General features: G+C 35.8%; 1 protein-coding gene across 1 annotated transcript in view; it reads right to left on the bottom strand.

The window, feature by feature from the left end:
- The window catches only part of LOC132357162 (nuclear pore glycoprotein p62-like), a 78,525-nt gene that overhangs the window by 2,500 nt on the left and 52,342 nt on the right, over window positions 1-23,683 (bottom strand). Inside the window, exon 11 of the mRNA XM_059910453.1 lies at window positions 23,277-23,343. Within this exon, the coding sequence (XP_059766436.1) occupies window positions 23,277-23,343 (67 nt within the window). The remainder of the gene's footprint in view (window positions 1-23,276; window positions 23,344-23,683) is intronic.

A 23,683-nucleotide genomic window follows, 5' to 3' on the forward strand; every position in this document is an offset into this window, starting at 1 on the left:
TACACTGGAAACTATAAATCATTGCTAAGAGAAACTTAAGATCTAAAAAAATGAAGAGATATTCCATGTTCATGGATTGAAAGACTCAATAGTGTTAAGATGTCAATTCTCCACAAATTGATCTACAAATTCAATGCAGTGCCTATGAAAATTCCAGAAGGCTACTTCTGTAGAAATAGACAAGCTTTAAAATTTACATGGAAAGACAAAGGACCCATAATAGCCAAAGCAATCTGAAAAAGAATAATAAATTGCAGGAATTACACCACCCAATTTTAAAACATACTACAAAGCTACAGTAATCGAGACAGCATGGTATTAGCATAGTATAGCCATAGAGATCAATGGAACAGAAATGAAGTCCAGAAATAAAACCTTATATTTATGGTCAATTCATTTTTAACAAAGGTGCCAAGACAATACAATGGGGGGAAGCATAGTCTTTTTCAGCAAATAATACAGGGACAACTACATATCTACATGGAACTGAAGTTGACCCCCTACCTCTAACTATGAACAAAAATCAACTCAAACCGCTGTAATAACCTATATGGGAAAGAATCTGAAAAAGAATAGATATATGTATGTGTATAACTAAATCACTTTGCTGTACACCTGAAACTAACACAACATTGTAAATAAACTATACTCCAATATAAAATAACAATTTAAAAAAATCTCTCAAACACTTAAAAATCCTCAAGAAAATTCTAGCAAACCAACATATAAAAGGAACTAGAAACCAGGGCCAAGTAGAATTTATTCCATAAATGTAAGGTTGAATCAATGTTTAAAAATGTGTCAATGTAATTCACCATATCAACAAGTTAAAGAAGAAAAATCATATGATTATATCAATTGATGTAGAAAAAGCATTTGACAAAATCCATACTCATTAATAATAAAAATTAATGATAAAAAAAGTCAGGAAAAGAGTGGAATTACCTCAATTTGATAAAAAGCATCTACAAAAAAACCTATACCTAAAATCATACTTCCAGTGAAAGACTAAACTCAGAAGCAAGGCAAAGACGTTTGTTCTCACCACTCTTATTCAACATGGTCCTGAAGTTCTAGCCAGTGTAATGTGAGAAAAAGACATAAATAGCATACAGATGGGGAAGGAAAAAATAAAATTGTCCCTTTTTGCAGATGATGTAACTACCTATGTAGAAAATCCCGAGGAATCAAAAACAAAACAAAACAAAACCCCAAAATACCAAACTCCTAGAAGTGAGTTCAGCAGGCATACAAGATCAACATATAAAAATTGTGTTTTTATGTACTAAAAATGAACATGTGGAAATCAGAATTTAAAACACAATATCATTTACAATCACTACAAATAAAATGAAATACTTAGGTATAAGTCGGACAAAACCAAAACATATACATGATGTGGGTGCTGAAAATTACAAAATGCTGATGAAAGAACTCAAAGAAGACCTAAATAAATACTGAGACATACTATGTTCATGGATGAGAAGAATCAATACAGTAAAGATGTCAATTTCCCCCCAAACTGATCTATAAATTTAATGTAATTCCTATCAAATCCCAGCAAATTTTTATGGAAATGCAAAGGAATTAAAATAGCTAAAACAACCTTGATGGAGAAAAATAAAGTGGGAGAAATTACTCTCCAAGATATTAAGGCTTACTATACAGCTACATTGATGAAGAGAGTGTGGTATTGGTGGAGGGAAAGACATATAGATCTACGGAATAGAGATCCCAGAAAACAATTTGATATCCATAGAGGAAAAAAAAAACGTTGATCTAAACTTCACATCTTATACAAAAATTAACTCAAAATGGATCACAGCCTTAAATATAAAATATAAAACAATAAAACTTGTAGGAAAAAACAGAGAAGAAAATTGGGGGTATGTAGGACTACACAGAAAGTTCTTAGACTTCACACCAAAAGCATGATCCATAAAAGGAAAAATTGATAAACTGGACTTAATTTTAAAAACTTTTGTCCTGTGAACAACTCTGCTAAGAAGAGACAAGGTACAGAGTAGGAGAAAATATATGCAAACCACAGAGCTAGCAAAGGACTAGTATCTAGAATATATAATGAACTCTCAAAACAACAGTAAAAAAAAATCCAATTAGATAATGGACAAAAGGCAAGAACTGACATTTCATCAAAGAGGATATACTCATGACAAATAAGCACATGAAAAGATGTTCAACATCATTAGTCATTAGGAAAATGCAAATTAAAACTTCAGTGATCTCACTACACATCTATCAGAATGGTTAAAATGAAAAAAAAAAGTGAAAATACCAAATGTTGAGGACGCAGACAAATTAGATTATTCATACATTGCTGGTGGGTATGTAAAATGGTACAGTCTCTCTGGAAAACAGTGTAACAGTTTTTTAAATAAAAGTAAAGACGCAACTACCATATGACCTAGCAATTGCACTCTTGGGCATCTATCCAAGAGAAATGAAAACTTATGTTCACACAAGACTCTGTACATAAACATTTATAGAAGCTTTACTCATAAGTAGCCAAAAGCTGGAAACACCTAAGATGTACTACAACAACAGGTAAATGTGTAAACAGACTGTAGTACATCTAAACCATGCAAAACTACTCAGCAACAAAAAGGATCAAACCACTGATACACATAGCAATTTAGATGAATCTCTGGGGAATTATGCTAAGTGAAAAAAAGCCAACCCCTAAAGGATACATGCTATATGATTTCATCTTATATAGTATTTTGAAATGATAAAATTTTAGAAAGGGAGAATAGATTAGTGGTTGCCAAGAATTAGGGGGCAGGGAGTAGGGGGGATATGGTAGGAGGGAGGTGGGTGTGGCAATAAAAGGGGAATATGAGGAATTCTTGTAGTAATGGAACTATTCTGTATTTTTACTATGGTTGTGGATATACAAACCTACACATGTGATAAAATTGTATATGACTAAACACACACACACACACACACACACACAAGTAAAACTGTAGAAATCTGAACAAGACAAATTTTATCAATGTTAATACCCCAGTTGCAATACAGAACTACAGTTTTGTAAGATGCTATCACTGGGAAGAACTAGGTAAACTATCAATAGGGACTCTATATTATTTCTTCAGGACCTATATTATTCCTTACACTAAATGTGAATCCACAATTACCTCAATGAAAATTTCAATTAGTGTAAAAAACTAACCCACACAAATAAGGTTTTGATTCCCAATTTCTTGTAGAAGTGCCTGCTGAGTAGGCACATAATATGACCTCCAATTTATGTGAGGCAAGAGTTTTAACATTTATTCTCACTGCTTAATATGGTTGGCCATCTTTTCAGCTTCCAATATGGGTTTCCTCATTGTTGCATGCCTGCTAAGCCAAAGACAGATTTTAAGGTTTTAGTTGCTGTAGAATATACTTCAGTATTAGGTTAGGCTGCTGTTTAAAAGCAACCCTGAAGTCTCAGGAGTTTAACCTAATTAAGGTTTATTTCTCATTCAAAAAGGGGAAGAAGGAGGTAGGAAGGGGGAGAGAGGGGAAGGGAGGGAGGAAGAAAGGAAGAGAGGGAAGGAGGGGGAAAAAGAGAGAAAGAGAGAGAACACTGTTCTCCCACTTGTCATAGGTAATTTTAAGAAGATTCCCAGGTTACTGAAACTAAAGTAACACTCAGAATAAATACACTTGAAGAATTCTTACTGCTAACTGTGATCTGAAGGGAAGAACAGTGTTTCTAAAAACATACGAAGCTCTCCACTCTGCCATGAGAATTCTCATCCTGATCTCACCACTGATACATTAAGGTGGTGATGGGGGAGACCTTCAAGATGGTGGAAGAGTAAGACGTGGAGATCACCTTCCTCCCCACAAATAAATCAAAAATACATCTACATGTGGAACAATGCCTACAGAACACCTACTGAACATTGGCAGAAGACCTCAGACTTCCCAAAAGGCAAGAAAATTCCCACGTACCTGGCCACACGGCTGACAGGGTCTTGGTGCTCTGGCCTGGTGTCAGGCCTGAGCCTCTGAGGTGGGAGAGCCGAGTTCAGGACATTGGACCATCAGAGACCTCCTGGCCCCACGTAATATCATTCAGCAAGAGCTCTCCCAGAGAACTCCACTTCAACGCTAAGACCCAGCTCCACCCAACAGCCAGCAAGCTCCAGTGCTGGATGCCCCATGCCAAACAACTAGCAAGAGAGGAACACAGCCCCACCCATTAGCAGGGAGGCTGCCTAAAATCATACTAAGTTCACAGACACCCCAAAACACACCACTGGACGCATCCCTGCCCACCAGAAAGACAAGATCCAGCGTCATCCACCAGAACACAGGCACCAGTCCCCTCCACCAGGAAGCCTACACAACCCACTGAACCAACCTTACCCACTGGGGACAGACACCAAAAACAACAGGAAATACGAACTTGCACCCTGCGAAAAGGAGACCCCCAAACACAGAAAGATAAGCAAAATGAGAAGACAGAGAAATGCAGCAGATGAGGGAGCAAGGTAAAAACCCACCAGACCAAACAAATGAAGAGGAAATAGGCAGTCTACCTGAAAAAGAATTCAGAGTAATGACAGTAAAGATGATCCAAAATCTTGGAAATAGAATGGAGAAAATACAAGAAACATTTAACATGGACCTAGAATAACTAAAGAGCAAACAAACAAGGATGAACAACACAATAAATGAAATTAAAAATTCTCTAGAAGGAATCGATAGCAGAATAACTGAGGCAGAAGAACAGATACGTGACCAGGAAGAAAAATAGTGGAAATAACTACTGCAGAGCCGAATAAAGAAAAAAGAATGAAAAAGAATTGAGGGCACTCTCTGAGACCTCTGGGACAGCATTAAATGCAGCAATATTCGAATTATAGGGGTCCCAGAAGAAGAGAAAAACAAAGGGTCTGAGAAAGTATTTGAAGAGATTATAGTTGAAAACTTCCTTAATATGGGAAAGGAAATAGTCAATCAAGTCCAGGAAGTGCAGAGAGTCCCAAACAGGATAAATCCAAGGAGAAACACACCAAGACACATATTAATCAAAAATCAAACCATCAAAAATTAAATACAAAGAAAAAATATTAAAAGCAGCAAGGGAAAAGCAACAAATAACATACAACTGAATCCCCATAAGGTTAACAGCTCAGCAGAAACTCTGCAAGCCAGAAGGAAGTGGCAGGACATATTTAAAGTGATGAAAGGGAAAAACCCACAAGCAAGATTACTCTACCCAGCAAGGATCTCATTCATATTCGATGGAGAAATTAAAACCTTTACAGACAAGCAAAACCTAAGAGAATTCAGCACCACCAAACCAGCTTTACAACAAATGCTAAAGGAATTTCTCTAGGCAGGAAACACAAGAGAAGGAAAAGACCTACAGTAACAAACCCAAAACAATTAAGAAGTGGTAATAGGAACATACATATCGATAATTACCTTAAAAGTAAATGGATTAAATGCTCCAACCAAAAGACATAGACTGGCTGAATGGATACAACAACAAGAACCGTATATATGCTGTCTACAAGAGACCCACTTCAGACTTAGGGACACAGACAGACTGAAAGTGAGGGGATGGAAAGAGATATTCCATGCAAATGGAAATCAAAAGGAAGCTAGGGTAGCAATTTTCATATCAGACAAAATAGACTTTAAAATAAAGACTATTACAAGAGATAAAGAAGGACACTACATAATGATCAAAGGATCAATCCAAGAAGAAGATAGAACAATTGTAAATATTTATGCACCCAGCAAAGGAGCACATCAATATATAAGGCAAATGCTAAGAGCCTTAAAAGGGGAAATCGACAGTAAAACAATCATAGTAGGGGACTTTAACACCCCACTTTCACCAATGGACAGATCAACCAAAATGAAAATAAATAAGGAAACACAAACTTTAAATGATACATTAAACAGGATGGACTTAATTGATATTTATAGCACATGCCATCCAAAAACAACAGAATATACTTTCTTATAAAGTGCTCATAGAACATTCTCCAGGATAGATCATATCTTGGGTCATAAATCAAGCCCTAGAAAATTTAAGAAAATTGAAATCGTATCAAGAATCTTTCTGACCACAATGCTATGAGACTAGATATCAATTATAGGAAAAAAATGTAAAAAAGACAAACACATGGAGGCTAAACAATAAGCTACTAAATAGCCAAGAGATCACTGAAGAAATCAAAGAGGAAATTAAAAAATACCTAGAAACAAATGACAATGAAAACATGATGACACAAAACCTATGGGATGCAGCAAAAGCAATTCTAAGAGGGAAGTTTATAGCAATACAATCCTACCTCAAGAAACAAGAAACATCTCAAATAAGCAACTTAACCTTACATCTAAAGCAATCAGAGAAAGAAGAACGAAAAAACCCCCAAAGTTAGCAGAAGGAAAGAAATCATAAGATCAGCTCAGAAAAAAATGAAAAAGAAATGAAGGAAACAATAGCAAAGATCAATAAAACTAAAGCTGCTTCTCTGAGAAGATAAACAAAATTGATAAATCATTAGCCAGACTCATCAAGAAAAAAAGGGAGAAGACTCAAATCAGTAGAATTAGAAATGAAAAAGGAGAAGTAACAACCGACACTGCAGAAATACAAAGGACCATGACAGATTACTACAAGTAACTCTATGCCAATAAAATGGACAACCTGGAAGAAATGGACAAATTCTTAGAAAAGAACAACCTTCTGAAGCTGAACCAGGAAGAAATAGAAAATATAAACAGACCAACCACAAGCACTGAAATTGAGACTGTGATTAAAAATATTCCAACAAACAAAAGCCCAGGATCAGATGGCTTCATAGGCGAATTCTACCAAATATTTAGAGAAGAGCTAACACCTATCCTTCTCAAACTCTTCCAAAATACAGCAGAGGAAGGAACACTCCCAAACACATTCTACGAGGCTACCATCACCCTGATACCAAAACCAGACAAAGATGTCACAAAGAAAGAAAACTACAGGCCAATATCACTGATGAACACAGATGCCATAATCCTCAACAAAATACAAAATACAAAATAGCAAACAGAATCCAACAGCACATTAAAAGGATCATACACCATGATCAAGTGGGGTTTATCCCAGGAATGCAAGGATTCTTCAATATATGCAAGTGAATCAATGTGATACACCATATTAACAAATTGAAGGGTAAAAACCATATGATAATCTCTATAGATGCAGAAAAAACTTTCGACAAAATTCAACATCCATTCATGATAAAATCTCTCCAGAAAGTAGGCACAGAGGGAACTTACCTCAACATAATAAAGGCCATATATGACAAACCCACAGCCAACATTGTTCTCAGTGGTGAAAAACTGAAACCATTTCCACTAAGATCAGGAACAAGACAAGGTTGCCCACTCTCACCACTATTATTCAACACAGTTTTGGAAGTTTTAGAAGAAAAAGAAATAAAAGGAATGCAAATTGGAAAAGAAGAGGTAAAACTGTCACTGTTTGCAGATGACGTGATACTATATAGAGAGAATCCTAGAGCTGCTACCAGAAAACTACTAGAGCTAATCAATGAATTTGGTAAAGTAGCAGGATACAAAATTAATGCACAGAAATCTCTTGCATTCCTACACACTAATGATGAAAAATCTGAAAGAGAAATTAAGGAAACACTCCCATTTACCATTGCAACAAAAAGAATAAAATACCTAGGAATAAACCTACCTAAGGAGACAAAAGACCTGGATGCAGAAAACTATAAGACACTGATGAAAGAAATTAAAGATGATACAAACAGATGGAGAGATATACCATGTTCTTGGATTGGAAGAATCAATATTGTGAAAATGACTATACCACCCAAAGCAATCTACAGATTCAGTGCAATCCCTATCAAACTACCAATGGCATTTTTCACAGAACTAGAAGAAAAAATTTTACAATTTGTATGGAAACACAGAAGACCCCGAATAGCCAAAGCAATCTTGAGAAAGAAAAATGGAGCTGGAGGAATCAGACTCCTGGACTTCAGACTATACTACAAAGCTACAGTCATCAAGACAGTACGGTACTGGCACAGAAACAGAAATATAGATCAATGGGACAGGATAGAAAGCCCAGAGATAAACCCACGCACCTATGGTCACCTTATTTTTGATAAAGGAGGCAAGAATATACAATGGAGAAAAGACAGCCCCTTCAATAAGTGGTGTTGGGAAAACTGGACAACTACATGTAAAAGAATGAATTTAGAACACTTCCTCACACCATACACAAAAATAAACTGAAAATGACAGATGGCCAAGAAGCACATGAAAAGATGCTCAACATCACTAATTATTAGAGAAATGCAAATCAAAGCTACAATGAGGTACCACCTCACACCAGTTAGAATGGACATCATCAGAAAATCTACAAAACAACAAATGCTGGAGAGGGTGTGGAGAAAAGGGAACCCTCTTGCACTGTTGGTGGGAATGTAAATTGATACAGCCACTATGGGGAACAATATGGAGGTTCCTTAAAAAACTAAAAATAGAATTACCATATGATCCAGAAATCCCACTACTGGGCATATACCCAGAGAAAACCGTAATTCAAAAAGACACATGCACCCCAATGTTCATTGCAGCACTATTTACAATAGCCAGGTCATGGAAGCAACCTAAATGCCCAGTGAAAGATCAATGGATAAAGAAGTTGTGGTACATATATACAATGGAATGTTACTCAGCCATAAAAAGAAACGAAATTGAGTCATTTGTTGAGACGTGGATGGATCTAGAGGCTGTCATACAGATTGAAGTAAGTCAGAAAGAGAAAAACAAATATCATATATTGACGCATGTATGTAGAACCTAGAAAAATGGTACAGATGAACCGGTTTGCAGGGCAGAAGTTGAGACACAGATGTAGAGAACAAACGTATGGACACCAAGGGGAGAAAACCGCGGTGGGGTGGGGATGGTGGTGTGCTGAATTGGGCGATTGGGATTGACATGTATACACTGATGTGTATAAAATTGATGACTGATTAAAAAAATAAAAATAAAAAATAAACTTAAAATGGATTAAAGACCTAAATGTAAGGCCAGACACTATAAAACTGTTAGAGGAAAACAGGAAGAATACTCTTTGACATAAATCACAGCAAGATCCTTTTTGACCCACCCCCTAGAGAAATGGAAATATAAACAAATGGGACCTAATGAAACTTCAAAGCTTTTGCAGAGCAAAGGAAACCATAAACAAGATGAAAAGACAACCCTCAGAATGGGAGAAAATATTTGCAAATGAAACCACTGACAAAGGATTAATCTCCAAAATATACAAGCAGCTCATGCAGCTCAAAATCAAAAAAACAAACAACCCAACCCCAAAATGGGCAGAGGATCTAAACAGACATTTCTCCGAAGAAGATACACAGATTGCTAACAAACATATGAAAGGATGCTCAACATTACTAATCATTAGAGAAATGCAATTCAAAACTACAATGAGGTATCACCTCACACCAGTCAGAATAGCCATCATCAAAAAAATCTACAAACAATAAATGCTGGAGAGGGCGAGGAGAAAAGGGAACCCTCTTGCACTGTTCGTGGGAATGTAAATTGATACAGCCACTATGGAGAACAGTATAGAGGTTCCTTAAAAAACTAAAAATAGAACTACCATATGACCCAGCAATCCCACTACTGGGCATATACCTTGAGAAAACCATAATTTAAAAAGAGTCATGCACCCCAATATTCACTGCAGCACTATTTATAATAGCCAGGACATGGAAACAACCTAAGTGTCCATCGACAGATGAATGGATAAAGAACATGTGGCACATATATGCAATGGAATATTACTCAGCCATAAAAAGAAATGAAATTGAGTTATTTGTAGTGAGGTGGATGGACCTAGAGTCTGTCATACAGAGTGAAGTAAGTCAGAAAGAGAAAAACAAATACCATATCCTAACACATATATATGGAATCTAAAAAAAAAATGGTTCTGATGAACTTAGGGGCAGGACAGGAATAAAGATGCAGACGTAGAGAATGGACTTGAGAACATGGGGAGGGGGAAGGGTAAGCTGGGACGAAGTGAGAGAGTGGCATGGACATATATACACTGCCAAATGTAAAATAGGTAGCTAGTGGGAAGCAGCTGCATAGCCCAGGGAGATCAGCTTGGTGCTTTGTGACCACCTAGAGGGGTAGGATAGGGAGGGTCGGAGGGAGATGCAAGAGGGAGGAGATATGGTGATATATGTATACATATAGCCGATTCACTTTGTTATACAGCAGAAACTAACACAACATTGTAAAGCAATTTTACTCCAATAAAGATGTTAAAAAAAAAAGTTGGTGATGACAAGACACTCTGCTTGTACATAGCACTACCCTTCACACAAAATTAATAAGAAATACATTTAAAGGAAAGGAATAAAAATAAAAGATGGTGAAGGTATCATGAGTTCTTGGAGGCAGGGGCAGGAGGGGGACAAGATAGTAGAATTATTGCATTTGAAGTCGTCCTCAGACAGTCATCCTGTTGAAATGTTACTTACTATTCAAGTCTCATTTCAAATTCTAGCTCTTCTAGGGAATCAACTAAAGATAGGTTTCTCTTTCTTTACTGCTCCCTACACATGCACTTTGAACCTTTTCGAGGCAGAAGTGCATGCCATTGACGTTTACACCTCCTACGCTGATTAACACAGCACTTGGCACATAGTAGGTGCTTTGTATTGAAAGTCACTACTCTCTGGTTTTGACTTGTATCTAAAATAACACTTTCCATTATACAGCACTTGAGTTTTCAAAATGCCTATGCATATTACCTTATTTGATTTCCACAATATCCTAGGATGAAGAGAATAACTAAAAACTCAAGAAGGTTCAGTGGCTTCCCAAAGGCCAAAACTAATGAAAATTGACACTAGGACTCATATCTTTAGACGCCCATCTAAGAGCGCTTTTTCTGTTACAGTGCATCTGTTTGTCAAATGCTGGGAAATTTTTAAATAAAAAGTACTATCTGGCACCACAGCATAACACTGTTTGTTGTCCCTTCAAACACTGAAGTGCTCAAAATAAGACAGGCCTATCTGAATCCCAACTGGGGAGATTTCATTGGTGAAATACTATCAGGCCACTTTATCTATGAGGTAGCCATAGAGCATGGGCCCCTAAACTGCATTATAGCAAGGCTTCAGTATATTTATAGTTTTTAGTCACTAACAGGAAGAAAATTGCTTTGGAGAAAAATCTGTATATCTCACAAACAATATAAATTCTGCTATTTGGGAGTGATTTAAATCATGTTACATATAATTCATCTGGGGAGACTCTAGTTTGAGGAAATTCACTTGGGCACAAAATGTACATAAGGAGGATTAGTGAGAAATCTAATTTTGCAGATGTATTGAGTGGATTTCAAATCTGGATTTACCTGTAGAAAGGAAGTTTGGTAAGAGAAGCTCTGAGAATGTTAACCATCATGCACTCTTTCCTAACAGAAGCTGAAGTCTTGATCATTTTTAATCTCAGTATCCTAATCTAACCTACAAGAAATTCTTTAGAATTAAGGAACAATGGTGTGACAATAAATCTATTTTGTCTGTAAAGAGGAGCAGAGATGAGCAGGTAGCTCATTAAACAATGGAAAGAAATAAAATACCTTTCAGTTAACTGCAATGGGAAGAAGCAAGTAAGTACCTGTCTCTGTTGAGCTTAACAGACCTTTAAAGTGAGTCTTTGTGTTGTTGCCACATCTCTGACAGATCAAGAGCATTTGCCTCTCAAGTATCTAAAGTGGAACATTATACTCCAGAACATAAGAGATGACCTCATCGATCAACCAATGTCACCAAGATTTCCCAAAGAATTTCAGAAAAAGAAGAGGTAAAAGAAACCAGCTCAATCAGTAAATCAGATTCTATTCTAGAAGATGAACTAGGAAGAAGACACTTTGATTGGAATCCAAAGGCATCTTTTGGCATCTCGGCATTAGATACTCTTCAGATATGAGAGGGCTGAAAGTAATTAATAAAAAAAATTTTTTAAAGCATTTCTTATCTGGACCAAAGCTTCTTAAAAAATACAGCATGGTAACTATAGTTAATAATACTGTATTGCATATTTGAAAGTTGCTAAGAGAGTAGATCTTAAAAGTTCTCACTGCAAGAAAAACAATTTTTTTTTCTATCTGTGTAAGGTGATGGATGTTGACTAGGCTTATTGTGGTGATAGTTTGGCAATATATACAAATATTGAATCATGCTGTGCACCTGAAACTAATATAATGCTATATGTCAAATATACCTCAATTTTTTTAAAAAAGATAACAACATGCCCAGCCCTGAAAAATCTAATTTAAAAGAATCCCTCAAACAATAAATATTAACATTGGGTAAAAATGAAGTATGATTATGACATATCACAAAAAGCTGCTTCTCTAAAATGATCCTGAAGGCGTTTTATGCAAGTTAGTAGAGTCACGCTAGACGACTAAGTATGTTTTATGCCAAAAATAAATAAGGTGTTCACAGACCACTGCTAATAGAACTATATTGTAGAAATATCACAAAATTCCTTATGGCATTTTTAGTTACTCTGAAGATTCTTCTCCTTCTGCCATAAATAGCAGTCTAAATGTTGTGAGCAGCTATTAAATAATCATGGGGTTCTAACCCATAGGAGACTGCAATGATTATGGATGAAATAAATTTTAGTCATGAAGCTTTGGGACACTTCATGAAAGAAACAAATGCCATGGAAATACTCAAGGAACTTTCAAATAATGACTTGCATAAGATTTTCCACTGCCCATCCCTTTATTATGGTGTTTGATAAATATTAACAGACATGACAAGGTTTGGTATATGAAGAAACAAAAAACGCCTACCCTTCAGTCCTACCTCCCTCCTCTAAAAGAAGTAGCTCCATATATTTAAAATGAATAACAAATTGGCTCAGATTGACTGCCAACTCTGTCATAAGTGGTCCCAGCAGAGCTGGAGTTGCTGCAATTTCAATGACTGCCAACTGAGAAGACAGATGTGTGACTGCAGCGTTGCCATCAAGCCAACCTCGAAATAATGCCGTAAATTTGTATAAAGGGAAAGACAAGAGAGGGAACTAGTATTTGACTATAGTTACTATTAACTCAGCTATATTAATCATGAGGAAAAGAGGCATAGAAAATGTTAAAAAATGGATAAATATCAAATTTAAAAACTGGTCAATAGCAGTACATGTTCAGACACTCCCTTAATTCAATACTCTTAAACTTATCTCTTCCTAGTTTGGTTCCATCAGTCAGTTCTACATAGGTTAGAGGAAGAAAGGGGCCTGGTTCTCTGTTTACTCATAGATATTGAAAAGTTGATTGGACAGTGTAATATTTTAACATATATAAACCATAGTGTATGATTTTCAAATCACTTTTAAAGATAAGCTGATTTTTAAGTTAAGTACATAGCATAACAGTTATGTTTTATAGCAGAAAAAAATTTGTACTGTCACTAAAGATATCAAATCATAAAAATATTTCCCAGAAACCTTCCAAGATAGAGATTTTGGCTTTAAAATCATTTTTTTTTAATGTCTGAAACATTTATATTAATATATTTCCATAGAAATAACCCAATGAAAGTTTAGTATTAGTTGTTTTGTTTGTTTGTTTTTTTATACTGCAGGTTCTTATTAGGCATCAGTTTTATACACATCAGTGTATACATGTCAACCCCAATCGCCCAATTCATCACACCACCATCCCCACCCCACTGCAGTTTTCCCCCCTTGGTGTCCATATGTCTGTTCTCTACATCTGTGTCTCAACTTCTGCCCTGCAAACTGGCTCATCTGTACCATTTTTCTAGGTTCCACATACATGCGTTAGTATACGATATTTCTTTTTCTCTTTCTGACTTACTTCACTCTGTATGACAGTCTCTAGATCCATCCACGTCTCAACAAATGACTCAATTTCATTCCTTTCTATGGCTGAGTAATATTCCACTGTATATATGCACCACAACTTCTTTATCCATTCATCTGTCGATGGGCATTTAGGTTGCTTCCATGACCTGGCTATTGTAAATAGTGCTGCAATGAACATTGGGGTGCATGTGTTTTTCTGAATTATGGTTTTCTCTGGGTATACGCCCAGTAGTGGGATTGCTGGATCATATGGTAATTCTATTTTTAGTTTTTTAAGGAACCTCCATATTGTTCCCCATAGTGGCTGTATCAATTTACATTCCCACCAACAGTGCAAGAGGGTTCCCTTTTCTCCACACCCTCTCCAGCATTTGTTTGTAGATTTTCTGATGATGCCCATTCTAACTGGTGTGAGGTGATACCTCATTGTAGTTTTGATTTGCATTTCTCTAATAATTAGTGATGTTGAGCATCTTTTCATGTGCTTCTTGGTCATCTGTATGTCTTCTTTGGAGAAATGTCTATTTAGGTCTTCTGCCCATTTTTGGATTGGGTTGTTTGTTTCTTTAATAGTGAGCTGAGTGAGCTGTTTATATATTTTGGAGATTAATCCTTTGTCCGTTAATTCATTTGCAAATATTTTCTCCCATTCTGAGGGTTGTCTTTTCGTCTTGTTTATGGTTTCCTTTGCTGTGCAAAAGCTTTGAAGTTTCATTAGGTCCCATTTGTTTATTTTTGGTTTTATTTCCATTACTCTAGGAGGTGGATCAAAAAAGATCTTGCTGTGATTTATGTCAAAGAGTGTTCTTCCTATGTTTTCCTCTAAGAGTTTTATAGTGTCCGGTCTTATATTTAGCTCTCGAATCCATTTTGAGTTTATTTTTGTGTATGGTGTTAGGGAGTGTTCTAATTTCATTCTTTTACATGTAGCTGTCCAGTTTTCCCAGCACCACTTATTGAAGAGACTGTCTTTTCTCCATTGTATATCTTTGCCTCCTTTGTCATAGATTAGCTGACCATAGGTGCGTGGGTTTATCTCTGGGCTTTCTATCTTGTTCCACTGATCTATGTTTCTGTTTTTGTGCCAGTACCATATTGTCTTGATTACTGTAGCTTTGTAGTATAGTCTGAAGTCAGGGAGCCTGATTCCTCCAGCTCCGTTTTTTTCCCTCAAGACTGCTTTGGCTATTCTGGGTCTTTTGTGTCTCCATACAAATTTTAAGATGATTTGTTCTAGTTCCAAAAAAATGCCATTGGTAATTTGATAGGGATTGCATTGAATCTGTAGATTCCTTGGGTAGTATAGTCATTTTCACAATATTGATTCTTCCACTCCAAGAACATGGTATATCTCTCCATCTGTTGGTGTCATCTTTCTTTCATCAGTGTCTTATAGTTTTCTGCATACAGGTCTTTTGTTTCCCTAGGTAGGTTTATTCCTAGGTATTTTATCCTTTTGTTGCAATGGTAAATGGGAGTGTTTCCTTAATTTCTCTTTTAGATTTTTCATCATTAGTGTATAGGAATGCAAGAGATTTCTGTGCATTAATTTTGTATCATGCAACTTTACCAAATTCATTGATTAGCTCTAGTGGTTTTCTAGGGGCATTTTTAGGATTCTCTATGTATAGTATCATGTCATCTGCAAACACTGGCACTTTTACTTCTTCTTTTCCAATTTGTATTCCTTTTATTTCTTTTTCTTTTCTGATTGCCGTGGCTAGGACTTCCAAAACTATGTTGAATAATAGTGGTGAGAGTGGACATCCTTGTCTCGTTCCTGATCTTAGAGGAAATGCTTCCAGTTTTTCACCATTGAGAATGATGTTTGCTATGGGTTTGTCGTATATGGCCTTTATTATGTTGGGGTAGGTTCCCTCTATGCCCACTTTCTGGAGAGTTTTTATCATAAATGGGTGTTGAATTTTGTCAAAAGCTTTTCCTGCATCTATTGAGATGATCATATGGCTTTTATTCTTCAATTTGTTAATATGGTGTATCACATTGATTGATTTGCATATATTGAAGAATCCTTGCATCCCTGGGATAAATCCCACTTGATCGTGGTGTATGATACGTTTAATGTGTTGTTGGATTCTGTTTGCTAGTATTTTGTTGAGGATTTTTGCATCTGTGTTCATCAGTGATATTGGTCTGTAATTTTTTTTTGTACTATCTTTGCCTGGTTTTGGTATCAGGGTGATGGTGGCCTCATAGAATGAGTTTGGGAGTGTTCCTTCCTCTGCAATTTTTTGGAAGAGTTTGAGAAGGATGGGTGTTAGCTCTTCTCTAAATGTTTGATAGAATTCACCTGTGAAGCCATCTGGACCTGGACTTTTGTTTGTTGGAAGACTTTTAATCACAGTTTCAATTTCATTACTTGTGATTGGTCTGTTCATATTTTCTGTTTCTTCCTGGTTCAGTCTTGGAAGGTTATACCTTTTTAAGAATTTGTCCATTTCTTCCAGGTTGTCCATTTTATTGGCATAAAGTTGCTTGTAGTAGTCTCTTAGGATGCTTTGTATTTCTGCGGTGTCTGTTGTAACTTCTCCTTTTTCATTTCTGATTTTATTGATTTGAGTCCTCTCCCTCTTTTTCTTGATGAGTCTGGCTAATGGCTTATCAATTTTGTTTATCTTCTCAAAGAACCAGCTTTTAGTTTTATTGATCTTTGCTATTGTTTTCTTTGTTTCTATTTCATTTATTTCCGCTCTGATCTTTATGATTTCTTTCCTTCTGCTAACTTTGGGTTTTGTGTGTTCTTCTTTCCCTAGTTTCTTTAGGTGTAAGGTTAGATTGTTTAGTTGAGATTTTTCTTGTTTCTTTAGGTAGGCTTGCATAGCTATAAACTTCCCTCTTAGAACTGCTTTTGCTGCATTCCATAGGTTTTGGGTCGTCGTGTTTTCATTGTCATTTGTCTCTAGGTATTTTTTGATTTCTTCTTTGGTTTCTTCAGTGTTCTCTTGGTTATTTAGTAACGTATTGTTTAGTCTCCATGTGTTTGTGTTTTTTACGTTTTTTCCCCTGTAATTCATTTCTAATCTCATAGCGTTGTGGTCAGAAAAGATGCTTGATATGATTTCAATTTTCTTAAATTTACTGAGGCTTGATTTGTGACCCAAGATGTGATCTATCCTGGAGAATGTTCCGTGCACACTTGAGAAGAACGTGTAATCTGCTGTTTTTGGATGGAATGTCCTATAAATATCAATTAAACTTATCTGGTCTATTGTGTCATTTAAAGCTTCTGTTTCCTTATTTATTTTCATTTTGGATGATCTCTCCATTGGTGTAAGTGAGGTGTTAAAGTCCCCCACTATTATTGTGTTACTGTCAATTTCCTCTTTTATAGCTGTTAGCAGTTGCCTTATGTATTGAGGTGTTCCTATGTTGGGTGCATATATATTTATAATTGTTATTTCTTCTTCTTGGTTTGATCCCTTGATCATTATGTAGTGTCCTTCCTTGTCTCTTGTAACATTCTTTATTTTAAAGTCTATTTTATCTGATATGAGTATAGCTACTCCAGCTTTCTTTTGATTTCCATTTGCATGGAATATCTTTTTCCATCCCCTCACTTTCAGTCTGTATGTGTCCCTAGGTCTTAAGTGGGTCTCTTGTAGACAGCATATAGATGGGTCTTGTTTTTGTATCCATTCAGCAAGCCTGTGTCTTTTGGTTGGAGCATTTAATCCATTCACGTTTAAGGTAATTATCAATATGTATGTTCCTATGACCATTTTCTTAATTGTTTTGGGTTTGTTTTTGTAGGTCCTTTTCTTCTCTTGTGTTTCCCACTTAGAGAAGTTCCTTTAGCATTTGTTGTAGAGCTGGTTGGGTGGTGCTGAATTCTCTTAGCTTTTGCTTGTCTGTAAAGCTTTTGATTTCTCTATCAAATCTGAATGAGATCCTTGCCGGGTAGAGTAATCTTGGTTGTAGGTTCTTCCCTTTCATCACTTTAAGTATATCATGCCACTCCCTTCTGGCTTGCAGAGTTTCTGCTGAGAAATCAGCTGTTAACCTTATGGGAGTTCCCTTGTATGTTATTTGTTGTTTTTCCCTTGCTGCTTTCAATAATTTTTCTTTGTCTTTAATTTTTGCCACTTTGATTACTATGTGTCTCGGCGTGTTTCTCCTTGGCTTTATCCTGTATGGGACTCGCTGCGCTTCCTGGACTTGGGTGGCTATTTCCTTTCCCATGTTAGGGAAGTTTTCGACTAGAATCTCTTCCAATATTTTCTCTGGTCCTCTCTCTCTCTCTTCTCCTTCTGGGACCCCTATAATGTGAATGTTGTTGCGTTTAATGTTGTCCCAGAGGTCTCTTAGGCTGTCTTCTTTTCTTTTCATTCTTTTTTCTTTAGTCTGTTCTGCAGCAGTGAATTCCACCATTCTGTCTTCCAGGTCACTTATCCGTTCTTCTGCCTCAGTTATTCTGCTATTGATTCCTTCTAGTGTAATTTTCATTTCAGTTATTGTATTGTTCATCTCTGTTTGTTTGTCCTTTAATTCTTCTAGGTCTTTGTTAAACATTTCTTGCATCTTCTCGATCTTTGCCTCCATTCTTATTCCAAGGTCCTGGATCATCTTCACTATCATTTTTCTGAATTCTTTTTCTGGAAGGTTGCCTATCTCCACTTCATTTAGTTGTTTTTCTGGGGTTTTATCTTGTTCCTTCATCTGGTATATAGCCTTCTGCCTTTTCATCTTGTCTGTCTATCTGTGAATGTGGTTTTTGTTCCACAGGCTGCAGGATTATAGTTTTTCTTGCTTCTGCTGTCTGCCCTCTGGTGGTAGAGGCTATCTAAGAGGCTTGATGGGAGGCTCTGGTGGTGGGTAGAGCTCTAAAATCATTTTTATTTAAAACAAACCTTACTGTTAGAGATTTCTCTTTAATTAAAAAAATTACATTATTTCTATTGTTAAAATAACACATGTATTAGTTTTTTTATAACTATTATTTGGATGTGAATAAAGAGACTCATTGAGAAGTTTAACCTTAAAACTTCTCAGTCCACAGACCATTTCAGCAGACATGACCCCTTAATTATTAAAAAGTAAAAGAAACCAACAACAAAAAAACCCTTCTCTTAGCATAGTTAAATCCTGCCACTCTCCATTCCTTGATCATGTCTTTTCCTGATATGAAAAGGAAAGGTTCCTTGTGGGAACAGCAAAAAAGGAGCCCACAGTATCAAGAATCACCAGGCTTTTTTCCATTATCGTGGCTTCCCTGTCTCATTTGGGAACCTGTATGAGCTCTCATGCCCCTCCAGCTCAACTCAAATTTTAGCAGAAAAGTAACTCCAAGTAATCATTACTCTCCATTGTCTTACCCTTTTTACCCTGTGTTGACTGAAACTTTACCCAGACACCTAGAACTTACATCCTACTCAAGTACTACCATTATCATACTTTGAAAACCCATGTCCTCTATTGTTAGGTAAATGATTAAGATTTGTTTTTACATCCAGTGATGCCTACATTAGAATTGTTTTAAGAGCATACCAGCAGAAAGAATACTGTTCTGATAATTAGGAAATTTAGATTCTGGTCCTAGCTCTGCCACTAATTAACTGTGTGTTCTTAGGGAAGTCATTTAACCTCTCTGAACCACAGTTTCTTCATTTATATAATAAAGTAAGTTCTTTGTAGCACTAACAACCTTAATTTTATTAGTAGGAAAACACTGGCTGAGAGCCTTGAGATTTCATTTATGACAAAGAGGATCTCAGCCAAGAGAAAAAAAAATCACTATAATCTTTCTTTACCTAATTACATTTTGACATCCCCCCAACTCTATCGAAGAAGCATTGCTCATTGTAGGAAAATATGCAACAGAGAGGAATACAACTGAGTCAAACTTTGTATGATCTCATTCCTCAGTGTTTTCTAGCCACTGACATTCTCCCACATCTCAGCTGTTCTTAACAACTTCTCTAGGTAAGTGGTTTTCAATGATAATCTATGCGGAACTGCTTTCTCTAGACTCATTTAATAGCTACCTTTTGAACCATATGACCCTTCTTGTCCTTCTCCCCACCCTGCCCCTCCTATATACAGTAAACTCTGACAACCAGTTCTGCTGCTGTCATTTACTGACCACCAACCATGGGCCAGGCACTGCTCAAGGAAAGTTCAATTTTCCTTCCTTTAATTCTTACGAAAGCCCTAAAAGGTAAATATTAGCCCTCATTTTTAAAATAAGGATACAGACTCAGAGAGATTAAGTAACAATTAAGGTCACACAACTATTAAGTAGTAATACCTTGACTTGAATCCATATCTGTCTGACTCAGAAACCTCTCCCCCTCAGGTAATTAATACTAAAGCAATATAGAACTTAATCTCCCTCTGATGATTCAAAACACAGTTTAGAAAGGAATAGAACACAGGAAAGAAAGAAGTAAAGATGGATGATGATGATATAGGTATGTTTGGAAGGGAAAGAAGCAGAAGAAGTTCGTGGTTGATGACCTCTATTAATGTAGAGAATGAGGAATCTATAAAGCCAAACAAGATTTGTATTATTATTTTCATACTACATCTTTAAAAGTAGTAACTCTGATTGGCTAACTAGCCCTCATTTGTCTCAATTACTGAGGTGTCAATATATTCCATATTTAGGCAAAAGTCTATAAAAATCACTTCCCACCAATTTTTATTTTAAATCTATTAAAAAGTTGAGAGAATAGTAAAAGTCACAAACTTATATACCCTTTTCCTGGATTAACCCACTGTTACCATTTTGCCACAAATCGCTCCATCTTTTTCTCTTCACAAATGATTTTGGTTGAACCACTTGAAACAGAACTAGAGATATGACACTTCTCTAAATAACGTAGCATGCAGCTTCTAAGAATAAAAATATTTTCCTACATAACCACAGTAAGACATATAAGGAGATAAAAAATTCCTTAATATTTAATGTGTAGTCCAAATTCAATTTCCCCAATTGTTTTAAATAATGTCTTCTTGGCTTTAATCCAGTATCTAATCAAAGTTAACATGGTAGACTTGATTGTTATATTTCTTTTAATCTACAAAATCCCCTTAATTTTTTGTTTTGAATTTTTTGGTTTCCCATGACTGATTTTTCAAGAGTCCAAGCCAATTATCTTTCAGAATGTCTCACGCATAGACTGATTATTTTCTTGTGACTTGATTCAGTTAAACATTTTTGGTAAGAACACTACATTATCTTCCAGAATGTCTCACACATAGAATGTCTGATTATTTTCTTAATATTAGACTCAGGTTAAACATTTTTAAAAAGAATACTACATATGGGATATTGTGCACTTCTCATGTCAGATCAAGAGGCAAACAAGGGCTTCCCTGGTGGCGCAGTGGTTGAGAGTCTGCCTGCCAATGCAGGGGACATGGGTTCGAGCCCTGGTCTGGGAAGATCCCACATGCCACGGAGCAACTGGGCCCGTGAGCCACAACTACTGAGCCTGCACGTCTGGATCCTGTGCTCCGCAACAGGAGAGGCCATGATAGTAAGAGGCCCGCTCACCGCGATGAAGAGTGGCCCCCGCTTGCCGCAACTGGAGAAAGCCCTCGCGTGGAAACGAAGACCCAGCACAGCCAAGAATAAATAAATAAATAAATAAATAAATAAAAATTAAAAAAAAAAGAGGCAAACAATGTCATTATCCCACTATTGGTGATATTAAATTTGATCACTTGATTGAAGTGGTACTTGTCAGCACTGTTGCAAAGGTACATTTGCTCCTTTGTAATTTTTAAGTAATGTGTAGAGTAATATTTTTGAGACTATGCAAATATCCTGTTCCCCAACAATCTTAAATTCAATGGTTTTAGCATCCCTTGATGACCCTTGCCTGAATCATTCAGTCATTGAGCTGGGGCTACAACATGGCGGCTTTCTCATTAAATTGTACAATTAAAATGAGTGTATATAAATTAAATTGAAATGAGGTATATAAATTATACCTAAATAAAATTTTAAAAATAATTCAGTAATTTGCAATTGATATTTGGTTCATTTCCTGCTAGTATATTTTTTCTGCCAAGAAATGACTGACAGTTGAAACATTTTATAAATGAGGCCGAGTACTCAAGATCAGGGAAAGCTTAATAAATGTATTCTGTTGAAAGTGTTTTTAATGGTGGTTCTCTAATCCTATCATTCTTTCTATAATTATTAGCTGCCATGCTTCTATAAAAACTTTTCCCTGTACCTTCCATTTCTCTCTCTCTCTTTTTTTTTTTTTTTTTGGAGTATCACTGTGGACTCATGAGTTTTTTCTCCCTCAATGTGTTATAATCCATCACTGTCATTATTCTTTTTGTTGTTGAAACCTGATTTGGCCAGTAGAAGCCCACTAAAGCACAATCTTGTATCCTGATATAATCTCATAAGTCGTTGAACAATCTTTGTTTTCTGGCGTGAAAAGTGCCAAACTCACCCTGTACTTTCCCTGCCTGAGACCTGAGATCAGATATTTCTCCAAGGTTCCTTTTAATCGTAATGGTATTTAGAAACCAAGATCTAGGTGTTAGATGTGCTCACTGCTATCAGGGTGTGTCATTGCTTCTTGGCCCCTTCCATGTACAGAAAAAGGAAATAGGAATTCATACTGATGTTTGCAATTCAAATTTATAATAAAAATATGAAAGGAAGAAAAATATATCTCTTTTATCTTTCAATGAAAATCTTGGTTTCTATTATCAATATACTCGTGCATTTGCTTTCTACTATAATATATATAATGGTAGTAATATTATTATACCACATGCATATATAATACATAGTATAATTCTGAAACTAATGATAAACTTATTAAGATAGCTTAAGATTTCTTTGCAGTTCTTTTTATCATTAAGATTACATCCTAGCAAGGATGCATCATCAAGAACACTATGTACAAAAGTTATCTGAGCTGCATGTTTATGTTATAGATTAGTTACACAGGTTTATTTGTTTTCATTTTGTATTCAATTTTAGCATTTGTCTTTCTTTCCATTATTTTTGGCTTAATTTAAATTTTTGAGTATTTAAACTTTTATATGGTCCAGAAGTCAAAATTATATAAAAAGGTATACTCACAGAAGTACTGTTTCTATCCCTATCTCCTCCACCTCATTCCTAAACATCCCTTATTTTCATCAGTTTCTAGTTTATCCTTCCTGTGTTTCATTTTATAAAAATAAGCAATTACAGTTCTTCAGAATTAATATAGACATACCATGTGTTAAATAATACCCCTACAACTGAGCTCTTATTTGAGTGTGGTCATGGTGCACAAAACCTGACTTGTATCACATTTTCTACTTACAGATAACTTGGGGTACAAATAAACTCCCACCTGAAGTCTGATTAATCCATTGTAGAGAGTCCATATGAGCATTCAGAATTTTGCAGATCTGCTGGAGCTAAAAACACACACAAGATTTTTAGATTATGATTATTCTGATATGGTAAATAAAAAATAAACATAAAAAATTGAAATTAGGAAGTTATTTTCATTTCTTCTGGTAAGAAATTGACTGAGAATGTGCTAAATATTAATTGCATGGTTTTTTTGCTATTTTATATCTGTAATGTTCATTACATCTATATATTAGTTCAATCTATTTTGTAACTGTCAAGAATTCAATTCCTACAATTCAATAAAAAACTGACTTCTATAGTACAAAAATAAGTAAAGAACATTAAGAGACATTTGACAGGACAAGAAATTCATATAATATTTTTCAAAATATTACCTTCTGT

This window comes from Balaenoptera ricei, chromosome X (genome assembly GCF_028023285.1).
Source record: "Balaenoptera ricei isolate mBalRic1 chromosome X, mBalRic1.hap2, whole genome shotgun sequence".
Classification (NCBI taxonomy): Eukaryota; Metazoa; Chordata; class Mammalia; order Artiodactyla; family Balaenopteridae; genus Balaenoptera; species Balaenoptera ricei.